The 17,903-nt window shown below is 41.8% G+C and overlaps 1 protein-coding gene across 2 annotated transcripts in view; it reads right to left on the bottom strand.

Annotated features, from left to right (window-relative positions):
• The window catches only part of SHTN1 (shootin 1), a 124,334-nt gene extending 107,436 nt beyond the window's left edge, over positions 1–16,898 (bottom strand). For both annotated transcript variants that reach the window (XM_017871255.1, XM_017871251.1), the window contains exon 1: positions 16,335–16,898. In XM_017871255.1, coding sequence (XP_017726744.1) covers positions 16,335–16,392 — 58 coding nt within the window. In that variant the 5' untranslated portion in view covers positions 16,393–16,898. The remainder of the gene's footprint in view (positions 1–16,334) is intronic.
• Between the last annotated feature and the right edge of the window lie 1,005 nt (positions 16,899–17,903).

Genomic DNA, 17,903 nt, shown 5'->3' on the forward strand with positions numbered 1-17,903 from the left:
AAAAAAAAAACAATATGTCTCCTTAAAATATGAAGGACTGGGGAGAACTGAAGATAATTAGGATACAGGGGAGCTCTCTACCTTTCCTCTGTTTGCCTAAAAGCAGAACAGAGAATTACAAAAACAAAAGGTCTTTCTATCCTCCCCCTTGTTCCTGCCTAAAAACAGGATGTAAATTCTCCTTTACAACCGTATCAGCTCAGAGATGGCACCAGAGGAATCTGCGAGCAGACTTTGCCCCATTAGCTTCGCCATACCTTTACCTTCCCCATACCTGTACCTTCCCCATACCTGTACCTTCCCCATACCTTTACCTTCCCCATACCTTTACCTTCCCCATACATTTATCTTCCCCATACATTTACCTTCCCCATACCTGTACCTTCCCCATACATTTTCCCACCCTTGGAAGCCTGGGACTGCTTTCCTTTGTCCTATCACTTCTCTAAAAGGAATTGTTCTTTGTTGAAGGTGATAATAAAAACCAGAGTTTTAAGCCACTACTTGGAGTTACTTTTTGGCCTCGGGATGTGCATTGTACGTGTTAATAAACTTGCTGTCTCTTGTTAATTTGTCTTTTGTTACAGGAGTCTGTCCCAATTACCAACCTATGAGGATTGAGGAAAATAATAATTTTTTCTCCCCTTCATTTTGGCATAGTTGGCGGATATTCTGAGCCACTTCACTCGCTCTGGGACCTGCAGACACAATCCTGGGAGAACAGAACAGCCAGAAGCTGGTAGGAAAAGAATATTCTCACAAAGGCAGCTCTCCCAAGTCTCTACCTGTAGTGCCTGGTCAAGAGGGGAAAGTAAAAATTTTTCCTTGTTCCTTCCTTTCCAAATTCAGATGGGCAGGAAAAAAACTTTTGAAATTTAAAAAAGAAAAAAAATCGTTCTTTGAATTTGTGACTCCTGTAGATTTGGTTTGGGTACATATTGATGACTGATCTTTAGCCACCCAGAAAAGTCCTTTGTTTTTCTTGTCTCTCTCTTTTTTTTTTTTTTGGTGTGGTTTGTCATAAAAAGGAAAATCATAAGAAGATTCTCCTTCCATCTTGCTGTATGTTTTGAGAACTTGGCTTCTGCAACAAGCAAGGTTTTTCTCTCTGGTCTCCACCGGTCCCAGGGGGCACGAATTGTCAGATTTGTATCAGCAGCAGCTATCCAGCTGGCTAGGAGTCTAAAACATGTTTGTCCAGCCATTCCAGCTCTCAAGGAACATTCTCTTAATTGTCTTAACATTCACTGCCTTGTTAACAATGAGGGTCTTTGCTTTCTTAGGCTGTGGTTGGATGAAACTGGATCTTGAGGGGAACTGCATCTTTTTCATCCTACCCTCTTTGGAATATAATTCTTGCATCTATGGTTTTAAGCTATAAAGAGGCTTATTGTTAGCAAACCCCGAAACACACCCCATGGGCAGCTTCTGTTTTTCTGTTTGTCTTAGCGACTACTGTCTCTTTTTGTCTTCCATCTCTTCGTGCCACACAGGTTATTGGGCCTTTCTTCCTTCTACCTGTCTTTTGGGAGTGGTGTGGCTCTCGGAAGGGCTGCATCTTCTACACTCCCTCTTTGAAGAAGCTGGTTAAAGCCTTAAAGGGCTTCTTGGTTTTAGTCTCATGCATGGTTGTAGTTTTGGTCTTGAGTCACTTGTAATATATAACTTTGGTATAGAATTTTAGTTTACATTTGTTTCTTAGTCTATCTGTGTTGCTATAAATGAATACCTGAAGCTGGGTCATTTGTAAAGAAGTTTATTTGGCCCATGGCTCTGCAGGCTGTACAAGGAACATGGCATCAGCATCTGTTTCTGTTGATGCTTCCGGCTGCTTCCACCCCTGGCAGAAGGTGAAAGGAACCAGGTGTGTGGAACGATCATATGGTGAGAGAGGAAAGCAGGAGAGAAGGAAAAGGTGTTATGCACTTTTAAACAAGGAGCTCTCAGGGGAACTCTCATGGAGGCTAGTAGACAACTCTTCTAGCTTCATTACTCATTGCTACAAGGTACTAAAAAGTAGGCATTACTAGGAGGACAAAAGCACCAGGCCATTCATGAGGGATCCAGCCCCATGACACAAACACCTGCCATTAAGGTCTCACCTCCAACATTAGGGAATCAAATTTCAACATGAGATTTTGGGGGACAAATATCCAAACTTCCAAACTATAGAAATTTGCCTGTTTCTTTCTCTCCTAAGATAAATGGAACTATATATTCGGGGGAAAAAATGATTTATTAAAACACTGCAGGCCGGGCACTATGGCTCACGTCTGTCATCCCAGCACTTTGGGAGGCCAAGACAGGCTGACTGCTTGAAATCAGGAGTTCAAGACCAGCCTGAGCAGCATGCTGAAACCCTGTCTGTACAAAAAATACCAATACTAGCCAGGCATAGTGGAACACACCTGTAGTTCCAGCTACTCGGGAGGCTGAGGTGGGAGGATGGTTGGAGCTCAAGAGGTTGAGGCTGCAGTGAGTCATGATCATGCCACTGCACTCCAGCCTGGGTGACAGAGCGAGATGCTGTCTCAAAAAACAAAAAACAAAAGAAAACAAAAAACAAATTCCAAAGGCAAATAGCACTAAAGTTGAAACAGAAGTCTTTTTATTTCTATCTCAGTTGGAAATTTCCGTGACAACACAAGTTAAAGATAATGCAATTAGATAAACAAGTCAGTCCATTGATATGCAGACTGCAACCCAAACTCTCTGAGGAATTAAAAACAACCCTCCATGTCTTGCAAATTGTTTACAAAACTAGGATGTGCCTCTAAAAGCAATTCAAAGCCCACTTATTCTAACTAACTCCAAATCTCACCTATTCATCTCAGGATGCTAGCAAATGCTGTACAACATCAGGACATTGAAATCAGTACTGTCCTGCACTTAAGAAAAAGAAGGAAAAGCTGAAATACTAACTACCCTAGGCCTCTAGTAGGCAAATAAGTCCCCCAAACTCTGTTTTATGTGAAAATTTACATTACTTCTCTGTACCTTTGAGATACACATTCCCTAATTAGTATTACCTAAGAAACTATCCCTTTTTTTTTTTTTTTTTTTGAGACGGAGTCTCGCTCTATCGCCCAGGCTGGAGCGCGGTGGCCGGATCTCAGCTCACTGCAAGTTCCGCCTCCCAGGTTTACGCCATTCTCCTCGCTCAGCCTCCCGAGTAGCTGGGACTACAGGCGCCTGCTACCTTGCCTGGCTAGTTTCTTTTTTGTTTTTTGGGGTTTTTTTTGTATTTTTTAGTAGAGACGGGGTTTCACCGTGTTAGCCAGGATGGTCTCCATCTCCTGACCTCCTGATCCGCCCGTCTCGGCCTCCCAAAGTGCTGGGATTACAGGCTTGAGCCACCGCGCCCGGCCGAAACTATCCGTTTTAAAATGCAAACTTCTGGGAGATGATTCTTAGAGAGGGGAAAAAAAAAAAAAAAAAAGAGGGGAAAGAGAAGCCAGGAATATATACTGTTTGTCCTGGAGGAAACCTGATAATGAGATGTTTTAAAGAATTTTATGTTTAAAGATCTCTGTGGTCAGAAGTTATCTTAATTCAAAGTGTTATTCAGATTACAATGCATTTTTGAGGCCTCTTTGTTCTATTGGATCCAACTGTCATTTATAAATTAGTGACTTTTATATTATTATACGATCTTATGGCTGAATATTTTTTAAATGAAAGCTGAAATATCTTTTTTGTATTTTTTACGTGTACATGTTTTCTTTCCTTTTTCTCTCTTTTTTTTGAGACGGAGTCTCGCACTATTGCCCAGGATAAGAGTGCAGTGGTGTGATCTCGGCTCACTGAAACCTCTGCCTCCCTGGTTGAAGCGATTGTCCTGCCTCAGCCTCCAGAGTAGCTGGCACTACAGGCGCCCGCCACCACGCCCATCTAATTTTTTGTATTTTTAGTAGAGACGGGGTTTCACCGTGTTAGCCAGGATGGTCTCCATCTCCTGACCTCGTGATCTGCCCGCCTTGGCCTCCCAAAGTGCTGGGATTACAGGGGTGTGCCACAGTGCGCCGGCCTGTATACATGTTTTCACATATGTCGTAGGTTGCTTTTACATGGTTATAAAATGCTTTCGGCCAGGCACAGTGCCTCACACCTGTTAGTAATCCCAGCACTTTGGGAGGCCGAGGCGGGTGGATCATGAGGTCAGGAGATGGAGACCATCCTGGCTAACATGGTGAAACCCCATCTCTACTAAAAAAAAAATACAAAAATTAGCCTGGCGTGGTAGCGGGCGCTGTAGTCCCAGCTACTCCAGAGACCGAGGCAGGAGAACGGCGGGAGTCCAGGAGGTGGAGCTTGCGGTGAGCCAAGATCAGGCCACTGCACTCCAGCCTGGGCGACAGAGCGAGACTCCGTCTCAAAAAAAAAAACTTAAATGAAATTAAATTAAAAAAATTTTTAAATGCTTTGAAGAAATTCCACATTGGCTTAAAGATAAATGAGCAGTCATAAATTAAATTTACTTAAAACTCCTAAGATTTAGAAACTAACCCAAATACTTTTCAGGTTCACATGACTTGGGCAAATAAGACTAGTTTAATAGTGTTAGTTTAGTGAAAACAACTATGTCTTCTAAGTTACAAGAAAAAAATACCACATATAATTAACTTTAGAGTTCTTGCTTGGGTAGTAACTACCTAATTTATACATGTTATAAAATGGATAAGAGAAAAATAACATGAGATGATACCTAGCTTTGACTGTCTCATAAAATTTTCCAAGCATAATTAGTAAAATGAGTGAATTAAACAAATCAGATATAGCAGGGTAAGAGTTTATACAGGTACTTTTAAAATAATATATTTTATAATATGTTTACTTACAAAGGTTTCACAATCTCTTTGGTTACCACATCCTTAGAGTTTTGTGAAATTAAATTAAATGATGAATATTCATTGAGTATATAGATCATTTTCAAGTAAGATAAAATGTTTAAACATTAATTGCTAAATATAAATTTAAGTTTATCTACTTTTGGCTCCTCATTGCAAAGAAACTAAAGATATCTGAGTCTGTTAGCAAGCTTTAAAAATTGTACTTTGAGGAAACACGTATTTCTAAGATATAAAGTGGTATTAGTCTATGGAATGCTGGTTCAAAATTGCTAAGGATTAAAACTCTAATATATGTAATTAAGGCTACTAGAAATAAGAGGAACAATTCTGTATGCAAAGTTTACAAGTAAAATAAGATGTATTTTTTGGTGAGAAAGTTATAAGCAAGATATGAGCATCTGTTTTTGTTGAGGAAAGGAATGATTTTGTCTAAGTAGATGTTATTTAAAGGTTGAAAAATGAATGAAGAAATGATATACAGAAAACTAAATGGATACAGAAAGTTGGGAAGAGAAAAGAGAGCAAGAGAAAGTCTTGTGTGGTTAAACTAACAAAAGTTGAATTAATTTATTATGAGATTTAAAATAGAGCCTTGATATCTAAAGTACACTGATACAAAACTAAAATTTGGTCTTTTTTAAAAACAAGATTTTCCTATAGTATTGATAAGAGAAAAGAGAAGATTTTGTTCACCTTTTAGTGAACTGTAGAGACAGAGAGAGAAGGGGAAGGAGGGAAGGGGAAGAGGAAGGGGAGAGTCTGTTTCATCAAGATGATTCCCTGTGCTTCACATTGTCTTTATTGGGTCTTTGATTACTTTAGAAAATTGAATTAAAGAGTTAAGGTTTTTCTACAACTATATACCTTCCTATTTTCTTTCGAAGCCTTTATCACTCTGATTAAAGGAATATTATTACACAATCAGAATGACTATTATTTCACAGTGACCTGTGATCCTATTTTGATTGTTCTGAATCTTATTTACAAACTTCCCAAAGTCAAATTGTAAATGATGTCTTTTTTACCTTAAACTAACTTTAGGATTTCCAGAGGGCTCCCTAGAAGTCTGAAAGCGACATATTAAACCCATTAGGTTTATTCTGCATGCTGAATTATATGAGAAACGTTGTCAAATAACATGTAATGCTAACCTTTGAGTTATTATTTGTATGAATATGTTATTGATGTGTTTCAAAACTATGAGATTCCCAGAAATCTAATATGCTATCTGGAGTTGCTATATCTCACAAACAACCAAATTTCCTTGTCAACTGCATTATTATCATAATGAACTCCCATCAGATCTTTAACCATGGCTTTTTTTTTTTTTTTTTTTTTTTTTTTGAGACGGAGTCTCACTCTGTCACCCAGGCTGGAGTGCAGTGGCCAGATCTCAGCTCACTGCAAGCTCCGCCTCCTGGGTTCACGCCATTCTCCTGCCTCAGCCTCCCGAGTACAGGCGCCGACACCTCGCCCGGCTAGTTTTTTGTATTTTTAGTAGAGACGGGGTTTCACCGTGTTAGCCAGGATGGTCTCGATCTCCTGACCTCGTGATCCGCCCGTCTCGGCCTCCCAAAGTGCTGGGATTACAGGCTGGAGCCACCGCGCCCGGCCATAACCATGGCCTTTTTAAGTCTTGTTGTCCACATTTATTATAACTACTTTATTCTGATGCTCTTTCTAAAAACTTTTTGCAAGCAATTATAATCCTAAAGCATTGGGTCTTCAAGGAGGTATATGGGAAGAACAAAAAGAACTCTGAGACATACAGGTCTCTGATAACTTTAAGGAAATACCAGTGGACTGTGTATGAACTCCAGAATTCCAAAGGAGACACTGAACTCCTAATATTGCTAACATCAAGCAGAATTAAGAATTAATTACATGGGACTAAAATGATGAGGGACTGTGATTTTTATGACTTTTTTGTTAGAAACACTACTGATTCTTTTATTTTCCAGATTTAGGAAAACATTTTCTTCTTTTGCGCTATCTATAGCTTACAACTATTTGGTAAAGTATACTTTTGCAAACAGAATGGAAACATTTACTTTTCTTCCTTAGCTGATCCCTCCAAAATTTGGAAACTATTCATGAGTATTCTTATTTTTAGGATAATATAGGCATTTGCATAAGTTCAATAAGAATCCGTTCTTCTTTTAATAGGACACAACTGAAAACACTGGTTATATTGCCAAAGTTTGATGGGAATGTCATATTTTCTCAGTTTAATGGAGCCAACAAAGGCACCTTAAAAAACTGGCCTTGTACCTGAATACATGGTTCAAACGGTTGCCTTATAGGTGGGTGAAGAATGTCACCTTCCTGACAGGCCCAGGAACATCAGGAATTTAGGGAAGAGAGATATCTATCCAAGAGTACTATAGGCACAATCTGATGTTGAGTCCTGAGCTTGGCTTCTTAGCCTAAGGAGGCACTTTTTTAAGCCTAATCTGAGATTCCTTATGAAGAGTTCCAGCAAAGCAGATTTTAAAAGGGCTTACATAGTCAATCATGATTCTTGCTGCACTTGTGCAAATAATCAGGCCAAGTATAATAGACAAAAACTTATTTTACAAATAAACTGGTCTTACTGATTCTCTTTGGTAGAAATTAGTGTAAGAGAGGAAAACTGTTCTCAGAAAAATAATAGTTCAGAAACTATAGCTCACCCATTACTAGATTCTAGCCCTGTTCATTGTTTTTTGAGATTTTATTATTTACCTGCAATCTGGAATGGATCCTGAATTCTTTCTGGTTTTTTCTAGTGTCTGGCTGTGAGTCTCCAAACTAACATTTCCAATTTTTCTCCCATCCTTTTGACCTGGAATCACTGAAATTAAAATTGGGCTTTTTCTGAAGCTATGCAAGCTAAAGCTGGAGAACTTGACACAAACATCAGCAAAATTACCACAACAGCTTTTGTATAGACAACCTTTATGATATTTAATCTACAAACAAGGAAAATCTGTCAGATTGCAACTGCCTGCCCCACTCCAGCTGAAGACACTTTGAGCCTAAAATATATAAATCCTCTCAAATGGCTGCTTTCCAGACTCAGAAACTAATTTATAGACTGCTCTAAACATCAACCTTGCTTTTTCTTTTTTTCCATAGACATGTCTCTTTTAAGTTTTGTATGCTTACACCATATAGAAACCTAACATTAAAGAGATCACCCATAACACCACCTCTTGAAATAAAACATGACTGTTTATCTAAACTAACCTAGTTTCAGGACTAAGAGACTGACTCAGTAAGATATGAGACAAATATACTTAAATCTGTTCTTTTCTTCTGGTTTTCTTCCCCTTTGCCAATCACTTACCTCACAACCATATCTCTGCAAAACTACCAGCCTAGCACATAATATGTGCGACTTTCTGAAAGTAAAGTTTCAAAGGAAGGAACTGAAGGAAACCAGCCTGTCTCCCCAAAATATGAAAGATCTTTGAGCTAAAGATAACTAGGATGCAGGAGAACTCTCTGCCTTCCCTTTGTCTGCCTAAGAGCAGGACACAGAACTACAAAGACAAAAGGTCTATCTTCTCCCCATTTCCCACGTAAAAACAAGATACACATTCTCCTTTACAACCCATATCACTTCAGAGACGGTGGCAGAGAAATCTGCGAGTAGACTTTACCCCAGGAGTTTCCCCACAAACTCACCTTCCCACATTCTCCTGCCTTTGGAAGCCGGAACTGCTTCCCTTTGTCCTAACACTTTTCTAAATGTATTGTTCTTTGTTGAAGACAGTATGATGAGCCACTGCTTTTCTCCCTTGCGACGTGCACTGCATGCCTTAATAAACTTGCTTGTTCATATGTCTTTTGTTACAGGTATCCGTCCCAATTATGAACTTACAAGGAATTGAGGGAAAAATTTTTTCTCCCCTTCAATCCTTAAGGCATCTCTTGACTATGACAGTTTCTTAGACTTTGCTCATTTTTATGACCTTAACAGTTTGCAGAAGTGCTGATCAGGTATTTTGCAGAACGTCTCTCAATAGGGATTTGCTGATAGTTTCCTCATGAGTCGAATGGGTTTATGGGTTTTTAGGGGAAGACCACAGAGGTAAAATGCCAATTCATCACATCACACTACCATGCTATCAACATGACTTAGCATTGCTCATGATGGCCTTGATCATCTAGCTGACATAGTGTTTGTCAGGTTTCTCCACTGTAAAGTTACTTGTTCCCCCTTTTCCATATTGTAGTCTTTGGAAGGAATTCACTATGTGCTGCCCACACTTAAGAATCAGGGAGTTAGGCTGGGTGCGGTGGCTCACACCTATAATCCCAGCACTTTGGGAGGCCGAGGCAGGCAGATCACAACATCAGGAGATCGAGACCATCCTGGCTAACACAGTGAAACCCCATCTCTACTGAAAATACAAAAAGTTAGCTGGGCATGGTGGCGGGGGCCTGTAGTCCCAGCTACTCGGGAGGCTGAGTCAGGAGAATGGCACAAACCCGGGAGGCGGAGCTTGCAGTGAGCCGAGATCGCGCCACTGCACTCCAGCCTGGGCGACAGAGCGAGACTCCGTCTCAAGAAAAAAAAAAAAAAAAGAATCAGGGAGTTATGATACACCACTTTGAGGGGGAACATCTACATAAATTATTTGGAATTGCTCTGCATGGGAGATTTGTCTTTAATCATTTATTTATATCAGTATCAACTCACGAATATTCATACTTTGAATTATAATCCAATATTCTGTTGTTCAGAGTTCCGTCTTGGGACATTGGAAGTTCTTTCCATTGGCTCTTGTGTCTCTGACAGACAGTAGCCTCCCTCTTACCTACTGTTTCACTCTCCAGAGTTTCAGTTACCCATGGCCAACATGGTATGAAAACAGATGATTACAGTAAAATGAGATATTTTGAGAGAGAGAGAGAGAGACCACATTCACATAACTCTTATTATGGTATATTGTTATAACTGTTGTATCTTATTATGTTATTATTGTTAATCTCTTGTTGGGCCTAATTTATAAATTAAACTTTATCACAGGTATGTATGCATAGGAAAAAACTTTGTATATATAGGGTTTGTTATTATCCATGATTTCAGGCAGCTACTGCAGGTGTTGTAACATAGCTTCCTCCGTGGAGAAGTGGGGACTACTGTATCTCCATCAATGTCAGCTTATCAGTTGGTGGACTTCCTTAGTTTCCAGCACTACAAGATGCTCTAGGCTCATCTTGTATACTTCCTGCCCCTTTCCTAAAATTAGCCATTTCTCCTAGGAGCCCTGTTCCTTTTATTCAAGAACGGCATTAGAAGCCAAGTTCTGGGCTCTACATATGCTCATTGATGCTGGTGCATCTAGGCTCTCTCAGCTGACAGAGCAAGAAAATATATGTATATACTAACCAAAATATATATATTTTATAATATATAATATATACATATATTTCTATGTGTAACCATCCATACCTGTATTAAGCTAAACATGAGTTCATACTGATGTCTCCAACATGAATCCATTACTAAAAGCATTTTCTTTTTAGAGAGACGGGATCTCACTATGTTGCCCAGGCTGGTCTCAAATTCCTGGGCTCAAGGTATCCTCCTACCTCGGCCTCCCAAAGTTCTGGGATTATAGGCGTGAGCCAACACAACCAGCCCAGAAGCATTATTTGTAATAGCAAAAACAAAGAAAGAAAGATAGAAATGTCCATCCAGTGGATATTAAGTGCACTGTGGTACGTCTGTACATTGGAACATTATTCAATCAATTTTTAATGATTTAACGCTACATGTACTAATATAAAAAATTACATATTACATGATAAATATATATGCACAAACACAATTTCTGGAAGGAAAGAAAATAAAAGGCTAACAGTAGTTAACTTTGAGAAATGGGAATGGGGTCATAGCATGCATTGTCAATGTAGTGATTTCATCCTCAAGGAGACAAGAGAAAAGATCTTGAATATTACAATGGCTTATGGTCCTTCAAAGAGTCACAGTGCATAAAATGCCTAAAAAGTTTCCTTAGGAGAGTGATAATGAAATAAAGATTGAGAAACAATGGGTCAGAGAGAATAGGTAATTGTACTTTTCACTTTACACACTTGTTTTCTATGAGTATGTGTTTATTTTTGCCTTTATTTTAAAAAAGGTTCACAGCTGGGCGCAGTGGCTCATGCCTGTAATCCCAGCACTTTGGGAGGCTGAGGCGGGTGGATCACAAGGTCAGGAGTTCGAGACCAGCCTGACCAACATAGTGAAACCCCATCTCTACTAAAAATACAAAAACTAGCCGGGTGTGGTGGCACATGCCTGTAGTCCCAGCTACTTGGGAAGTTGAGGTGGTAGAATTGCTTGAATCTGGGAGGCAGAGGTTGCAGTGAGCCAAGACCACGCCATTGCACTCCAGCCTGGGTGACAAAGTGAGACTCTGTCTCAAATAAATAAATAAATAAATTCTTAAATACATAAATAAAATTAAGGTAATAGTGAAATTCTGACTAGAAGACACAGTTCCTTAGCCCATGCTGCATGTCCATCTCATGAGTGGTTGCCAAACTGCTGTTCTTCAGCAACCACTCCCTAACTTTAGGAGGAAAATGCATTGTTGATAAGTACCTGGTGATTCAGATGCAACTGGCCCTTGTACGACACTTTGAAAAATACTGATGTAAAACCAAGTTTGCACTTGAAAACAAGGCAACATTTCATTTCAAACAGTTTTCTACTGGCTGATCTCATATGCACCCAAGATTGTCAATGCTTCCGTTTTCCCAGACTGACATGGTCATTGTGGTAGGCAATAGTTTCTGACTGTTTTGTCAAAATAATGCTCCAGTTATTTCCTGGCCTAGAAGCCAAGGGAATACCAAATGGATCTTTTAATTACTAACTTGCTGTAAGAATAAGCTTGACTAGATTTCCATGTGAACCTTAAGTATCATCTTAATAATCTTGGGGAAAACAATACTAACTCTAAAAGTGAAAGGAGGTTTAAAATTGCTTTAAAACCAATTACCTCACCATAGGAAATCCATTTTAAATACTGTTAGCCCAAGAATTGTCCATTACTGGGGTGGTGGTGGTTGTTTTCCTCTTATGTGAGTATGTCCTTATTATTAAATAGCCATCTCTCTTCAAAATTTCATCAAGTTGGGAATGGCATGGCATTACTATACTTAATAGTTTAGCGGACATGTGTTGCCCGTGTCTGCCCAGTCAGCATCCTCCTGGTAGTGGCACCCCATTCTGTTTTGGACTACTCCTCCAATCTTTGCAGGGGCTGCCAATTAAAGTATCCTGCCCTCCCGTGGTCAAAGTATTTGAATACATGAGATTGGCCAAACTAGGCCAATCACACACTCTTCTTGCAATTTACATGCCTAGCACCATCTCTAGACCAGAAACTCCTCACCAGCAGGGGCAAGGTCTTATTCAGCTCTATCTCTCCGATGCCTAGCACAGTGCCTGGCTATGAATATTCAATGCATGTGGGCTGAATGAATTACACAGAAAATCATGCACCTTAAACAAATGCTGAACTAAGTCTATCATTTCCCCACTGAATTCCGGAGGGGGAGCAAATTGTATGATGTTTTGTAAGGGAAATATCCACTTTAGTAGCTAGGAAATATGCCTCGGAAATAGTATCCAAAGTTGCCATTTCTCCGTGCATTAAAGATGTCAATCAGTCCAATAAAATAAAGCCCCAAAAAAGACAAAAGGAGAATTACCTCATTACCTCAACATCTGCTTGAACATAAGCAATCACACACTGGCTAATTTTTTTTAAAGGGACATAATATAACTTTCTAGAAAGACATAATATAGCTAATTATACCATTCACTAGGAGGGAACATAAAATGTTTTGAAGTAATTCAGAAGTGGGTGTGATTTATAAGACATAGAGCCTAGGGAATGGTAAGTATAAATTAGAGATTATTCATATTATGACAGACTCCGTCATTACATTTCACAACTTTTGTCAAAAGCAACCTTATTCACCACACCACTAAAGGCTTCACATTAGGGAAGGCTGCTGTCAGCTTTGTGGTTTAGAGTAGACAAGAATCTCCTTTCTGAACACTCTCCTGGGGAACTGGTTCAAATTTTAGACTTAAAACTTACTAACACAGGGGGAAATTAAGAGAGATTGTTTAATGGGTACAAACATAGTTAGATACAAGGAGTAAGTTTTAACATTTGATAGCAAAGTAGGGTGACTACAGTTAACAACAATGTATTGTATATTTCAAAAGAGTTAGAAGAGAAGACTTGAAATGTTCCCAACTCATAGAAATGATAAATACTGGAGGTAATTGATACCCCAAATACCCTGACTTGATCATTATGCATTCTAAGCATGTAACAAAATACGCCATGTCTTCTCTAAATATGTACAAGTCTCATGTATCGGTTTAAAAAAAACTCACTAAGGAAGGACCCATATGATGTAAAAATACTTCAAACATCACTAATAACCAGAGCGATGCAAATCTTAAAAGGTAACATTCTGCCCATTAGACTGGCAAGAATTCAAAAACTTGTCAGGCTATCAAATTAATAAAGATTGCTATTAGCCAGAGTTGACCAACGTGTGGGGAAATGGGTGCTGCTAAAGGATATTTGAAGTGGTATAATCATTTTAGGGGGCACTTTTGCAATGTCTAGCAAAAGTATATGTCCATGCCCTCTAATCCAACAATCCCATTTCTTCTAAGAATCTATCCAAGAAAAAAAAGTAATTGTACATTTATTCATATAAGTTGAATAGTAAGTGTCTTCTCTTCTAGACAATTAATTTGGTGACAAGGACTGTCTAGTTCATTATTTACACTCCTAGTGCCCAGCACATGGACCTCACATATGGTGGTACTTGATAAGTATTTGTTAAAGGAATATGTTTACTCAGCATTATTAAGGGAAAATAAAATATTTGATAAATAATGGTTCTTTTTGCTCACATTAAATAGGGGTAGTGGAATTATCACTCAAAATATTAACATTGTGAATAAAAACACAGTAACAGGTAGTAAAATTACTATTTTCAAAAATAAACTATGTAACCATCAGCTTACAAAATTGATCATAGTATGTACTGTTAAATGCCCAAAGACCCAGTTGCCTGTTCTTCCAAATCCCTAGCTGCCCAGTTAGTTCTATAGGTCAAACAGTAACTGAGTACTTTTGGAGTAAATTGTTTCCTGTCTGTGATCCAATGACAAGCAACGACCTGGTTTTGAAATGTATAAAAATCACACCGTGAGCTGAAGAAATCCCAACACCTTTGTAACTAGACCCACTTTCCCCAAAAGTATACCTTTTAAGAAATACAACTTTGAATATCTAACTGTTCTATTACCTTTGATATGCACTTAATCAAGGAAATATATCCTCTAACAATACCAATGCCACGGATTTATTTTCCAATACAATGCAATAGGAGAAAGAGCCAGAAATTTAGAAATCCTTTTTCTCGGGTCTCAAACCCAACATAGGAATGGAGAACGTGTTCCGAAATCAAATATAAACAATTTGCAGATTATCTACATTGTTAATCTACCCTTGAATTATATAAGAAATGAAAGGGGAAATTTTTCACTTTTATCATTATTTGAAAACTGACCATCCATAAGAAGATTTGACATCCACTGACAGATATTACCTAAAATTTCTGAAAGCTCCACGAATCTAGAATATGAATCAAGTTTTAATGTTATGGGTTGGGGGAAGGTGTTATTAAATATAAAATACCAGTAGAATCCAGTATCTCGCTAAAATACTTGAGAAATTTCAGATAAAGGCATTCTGTCCACCCACTAAATTTACTGATGCTTGTGACTTTATGACCTCAGGCTAATCTAGGATGCCAGGTAAAGCTGCTGGGAAGGCCAAAGAGACTAACATTTATCCAGCACTTTCTAGATGCTGGATATCACAGAAGAATGTGTTATGTCCATTTCAGAGGTTAAATACTTTCCCCAAGGTCATACAGTAAACAGTAATGTTGAAATTTGTTTGACAGAGTGTGGCTTCAGAAGAATCCAGATGCACTTCCCAACGGTGTTTGTGATTTTACGGAACAACAGGTAAGAGTACTGGACAGGACCTCAGGAAGTCCTCCAGTTTTGCCCTCGCCTTTAGTCAGGTCAGCCTTGACTGACCAGAAGATCCACGGAAGGGAAGAGACTCCTCCAAGTTCACAAGCCGGTGAGCTGGGCCAAGAGAAGTCAAAGAACTGGAACTAAACACCAGGTTTTGCCACAGAGCAGGGACCTTCCATTACATGGTCATGTCAGTAAGACATTCAGAAAAGTACATGTTCCTACACATTTTTACTTCCTTTAAATCTGTTTGGTTCCTCCCTTTCTGTTTTATTTTATTTTGGAGACGGAGTTCTGCTCTTGTTGCCCAGGCTGGAGTGCAATGGCGCCATCTTGGCTCACCGCAACCTCTGCCTCCAGGCGATTCCCCTGCCTCAGCCTCCCGAGTAGCTGGCATTACAGGCATGCACCACCACTCCCGGCTAATTTTGTATTTTTAGTAGAGACGGGGTTTCTCCATGTTGGTTAGGCTGGTCTCCAACTCCCGACCTTAGGTGATCCACCCGCCTCGGCCTCCCAAAGTGCTGAGATTGATTACAGGCGTGAGCCACCGCACCCGGCTGGTTCCTCCCTTTCTTGACCCACATTCGCAGACCACCCTTTGGTCAGGGTAATAATGATAACTGTTTAAAGGTGGTAGGTTAGTATTTGGTTGTTGATCCGGTTTGGTTCAGAAGTGTGGTAACTGATGAAAAAAATAATTGACTGAAGCAGTTCTTTATTAAAAGATAATCCCCAGTTACCAAGCAGTACAGAAATGTGTGCACATGGCCTGGCTCTCCTGCGCCCAGCGCCAACCCTGTTAATTCTGGAAGCTCAACACTGGCAGGATGCTGACCTTGCTTACTAATAAATTGCTAAAATTGAGAAGTGATTAAAAAATTATTGCCTGAAAATCCCAGCTGGGTAAGGAAAGAGGAACTAGACCGAACCCAAACGAAAAGCTGGGAAGGGTGTGAAACAGCGCTACAGGCCACCCAGAGCCAACAAATGTGTAAGGGTGGGGCCAAGCTAGCTGAGCCGCCTAAAGCAGCCAAAATATCCTGCCCCACCCGCTTCTCCCGCAAGGAAGGTGGCACTGTGCAACCTCGTCCGCACTGAATCCTCGTCCCTCCCCCCAGCCCCGCTTCGCCAGCAAACGCAACCGGCGGGCAGCGCGTCTCACGCTGCGGGGCCTGACTCGCCCCGACACTCCGCGTTATCCTCGGTCCAGGGCTTTCCCAGGCGCGCCGGCCACGGAGGACGCCTCTTCGCGGGTGACGGAGCTACTGCGGTGACCACGGCGGCCGCCACGTCTCCCGCCCGGCTTCCACCTGCCCTGGCTGGCCCCAGCGTCCTGGAGCGGTCCCCGCCCACGGGCCGCGGCTGCCCACACCTGGCGCCCGCGTGCTGCCTACCTTGCTCCTTCAGACTGGTGATCAGCTGCAGCTGCTTCTCCTCGTCCGAGCTGTTCATTTTGGCGGGTGGGGCCGGGAATAAAAGCGAAAGAATGAGCGGCGCGGGGCACACAGGGGGAGGGGGAAGGAAAAGCAAGATGCCGGTGGCTTGCGGCTCCACTACCCGGAAGTTGGATCTGCTCCCGCTCCTCCTCCTCCTGGCGCGGAGCGCGTGAGTGAGATCATCCCCACGCACCTACTCTGCGGCTGCGGCCGCTTCACCTGCAGGTGGGGCGGGGCGGGCCCCGCAGTCCCGGGCAAGGGGTGGAGGGACGAGGGCGGGGCGGCAGCCGCGATCCCAGCCTGTGGCGGCCCGCGCTGCAGGACGCGCTGGTGGGAGGGCTGCGGCCCTGCGTGTGGTCTCTCTGACTCGCTCCGCACCCTTTTCTCCGCCTCCACCCCCGGACTCAAGGACACGGGTTCAGAGAAGACTGGCCGTGGGTTCGCAACGTGTGTGGGAACTCCACTTTGGACGCTGCCCGGGGGTCGCTCCCCACGAACCACAGATGCAGAGCGGGACCCAATGAGCCATGAACGCCTGGGCTTCTTCCCCAGTTCTCCCGCAGTGGACTCTGGGGGCGCGGTTGCAAAACCTAGCTGCCCGCAGGGGCGGTCCCAGGGTCGTACATTTTGCACCTTGAAAAGCAGACAAGGACTGAATCAGGCCGCCCAGCTACTTAAATGACCATGCCGTGAGTGAAGGAGGGTCCCAGCTAGCTTTCGCCCATCGCAGGGGGTCAGATGGTCAGGTTTGCCAGGTTTTGCCAGGTGATCAGAACGTGGACCCTGCCGCACGTGGATGGTGGGGCCTGCAGGGCCCTTGCAGATCATCTGGTTGGTGGCGGGATGACCTTCCCTTTAGAGAGGCTGCCACTGCAGTCCGAATGCCAAAAGTCACGCAGCCCCCGGGCATCAGAGGCTGGCAGTTAAGCCAAGCATTTGTCCCACTTCACTGCCCTCTGAACTATGTGAACTCATGTCTGGGTTAGACTATGCCCATGAAAGAAGTGGCAGGCCTGCATTCTTTCAAAGGTGCCTCTCCCGGACCCCTAGTTGCGAGCGAACCTTGGGTTCAGTCTCCTGCATCTTTGAACTTCATCTGAAGAATGGGAAGAATAGTGATACCTACTCTCCAGGAAGAGTTGTAAGGATTTAATAGAGAGAGGAAGATTAACAAAACACCAAGTCCAGAATTTATAATGCAGTTTTTTGTTTGTTTGTTTTAACATTACAGGTCTGTCGCCGGGCGCGGTGGTTCATGCCTGTAATCCTAGCACTTTGGGAGGCCAAGGCGGGCGGATCACGAGGTCAGGAGATCGAGACCATCCTGGCTAACACGGTGAAACCCCCGTCTCTACTAAAAATACGAAAAAAATAGCCGGGCATGGTGGCGGGCACCTGTAGTCCCAGCTGCTCGGGAGGCTGAGGCAGGAGAATGGCATGAACCCGGGAGGTGGAGCTTGCAGTGAGCAGAGATCGTGCCACTGCACTCCAGCCTGGGCGACAGAGCAAGACTCTGTCTCACAAAAA

This window comes from Rhinopithecus bieti, unplaced genomic scaffold, assembly GCF_001698545.2.
Source record: "Rhinopithecus bieti isolate Rb0 unplaced genomic scaffold, ASM169854v2 scaffold_5982, whole genome shotgun sequence".
Taxonomy (NCBI): Eukaryota; Metazoa; Chordata; class Mammalia; order Primates; family Cercopithecidae; genus Rhinopithecus; species Rhinopithecus bieti.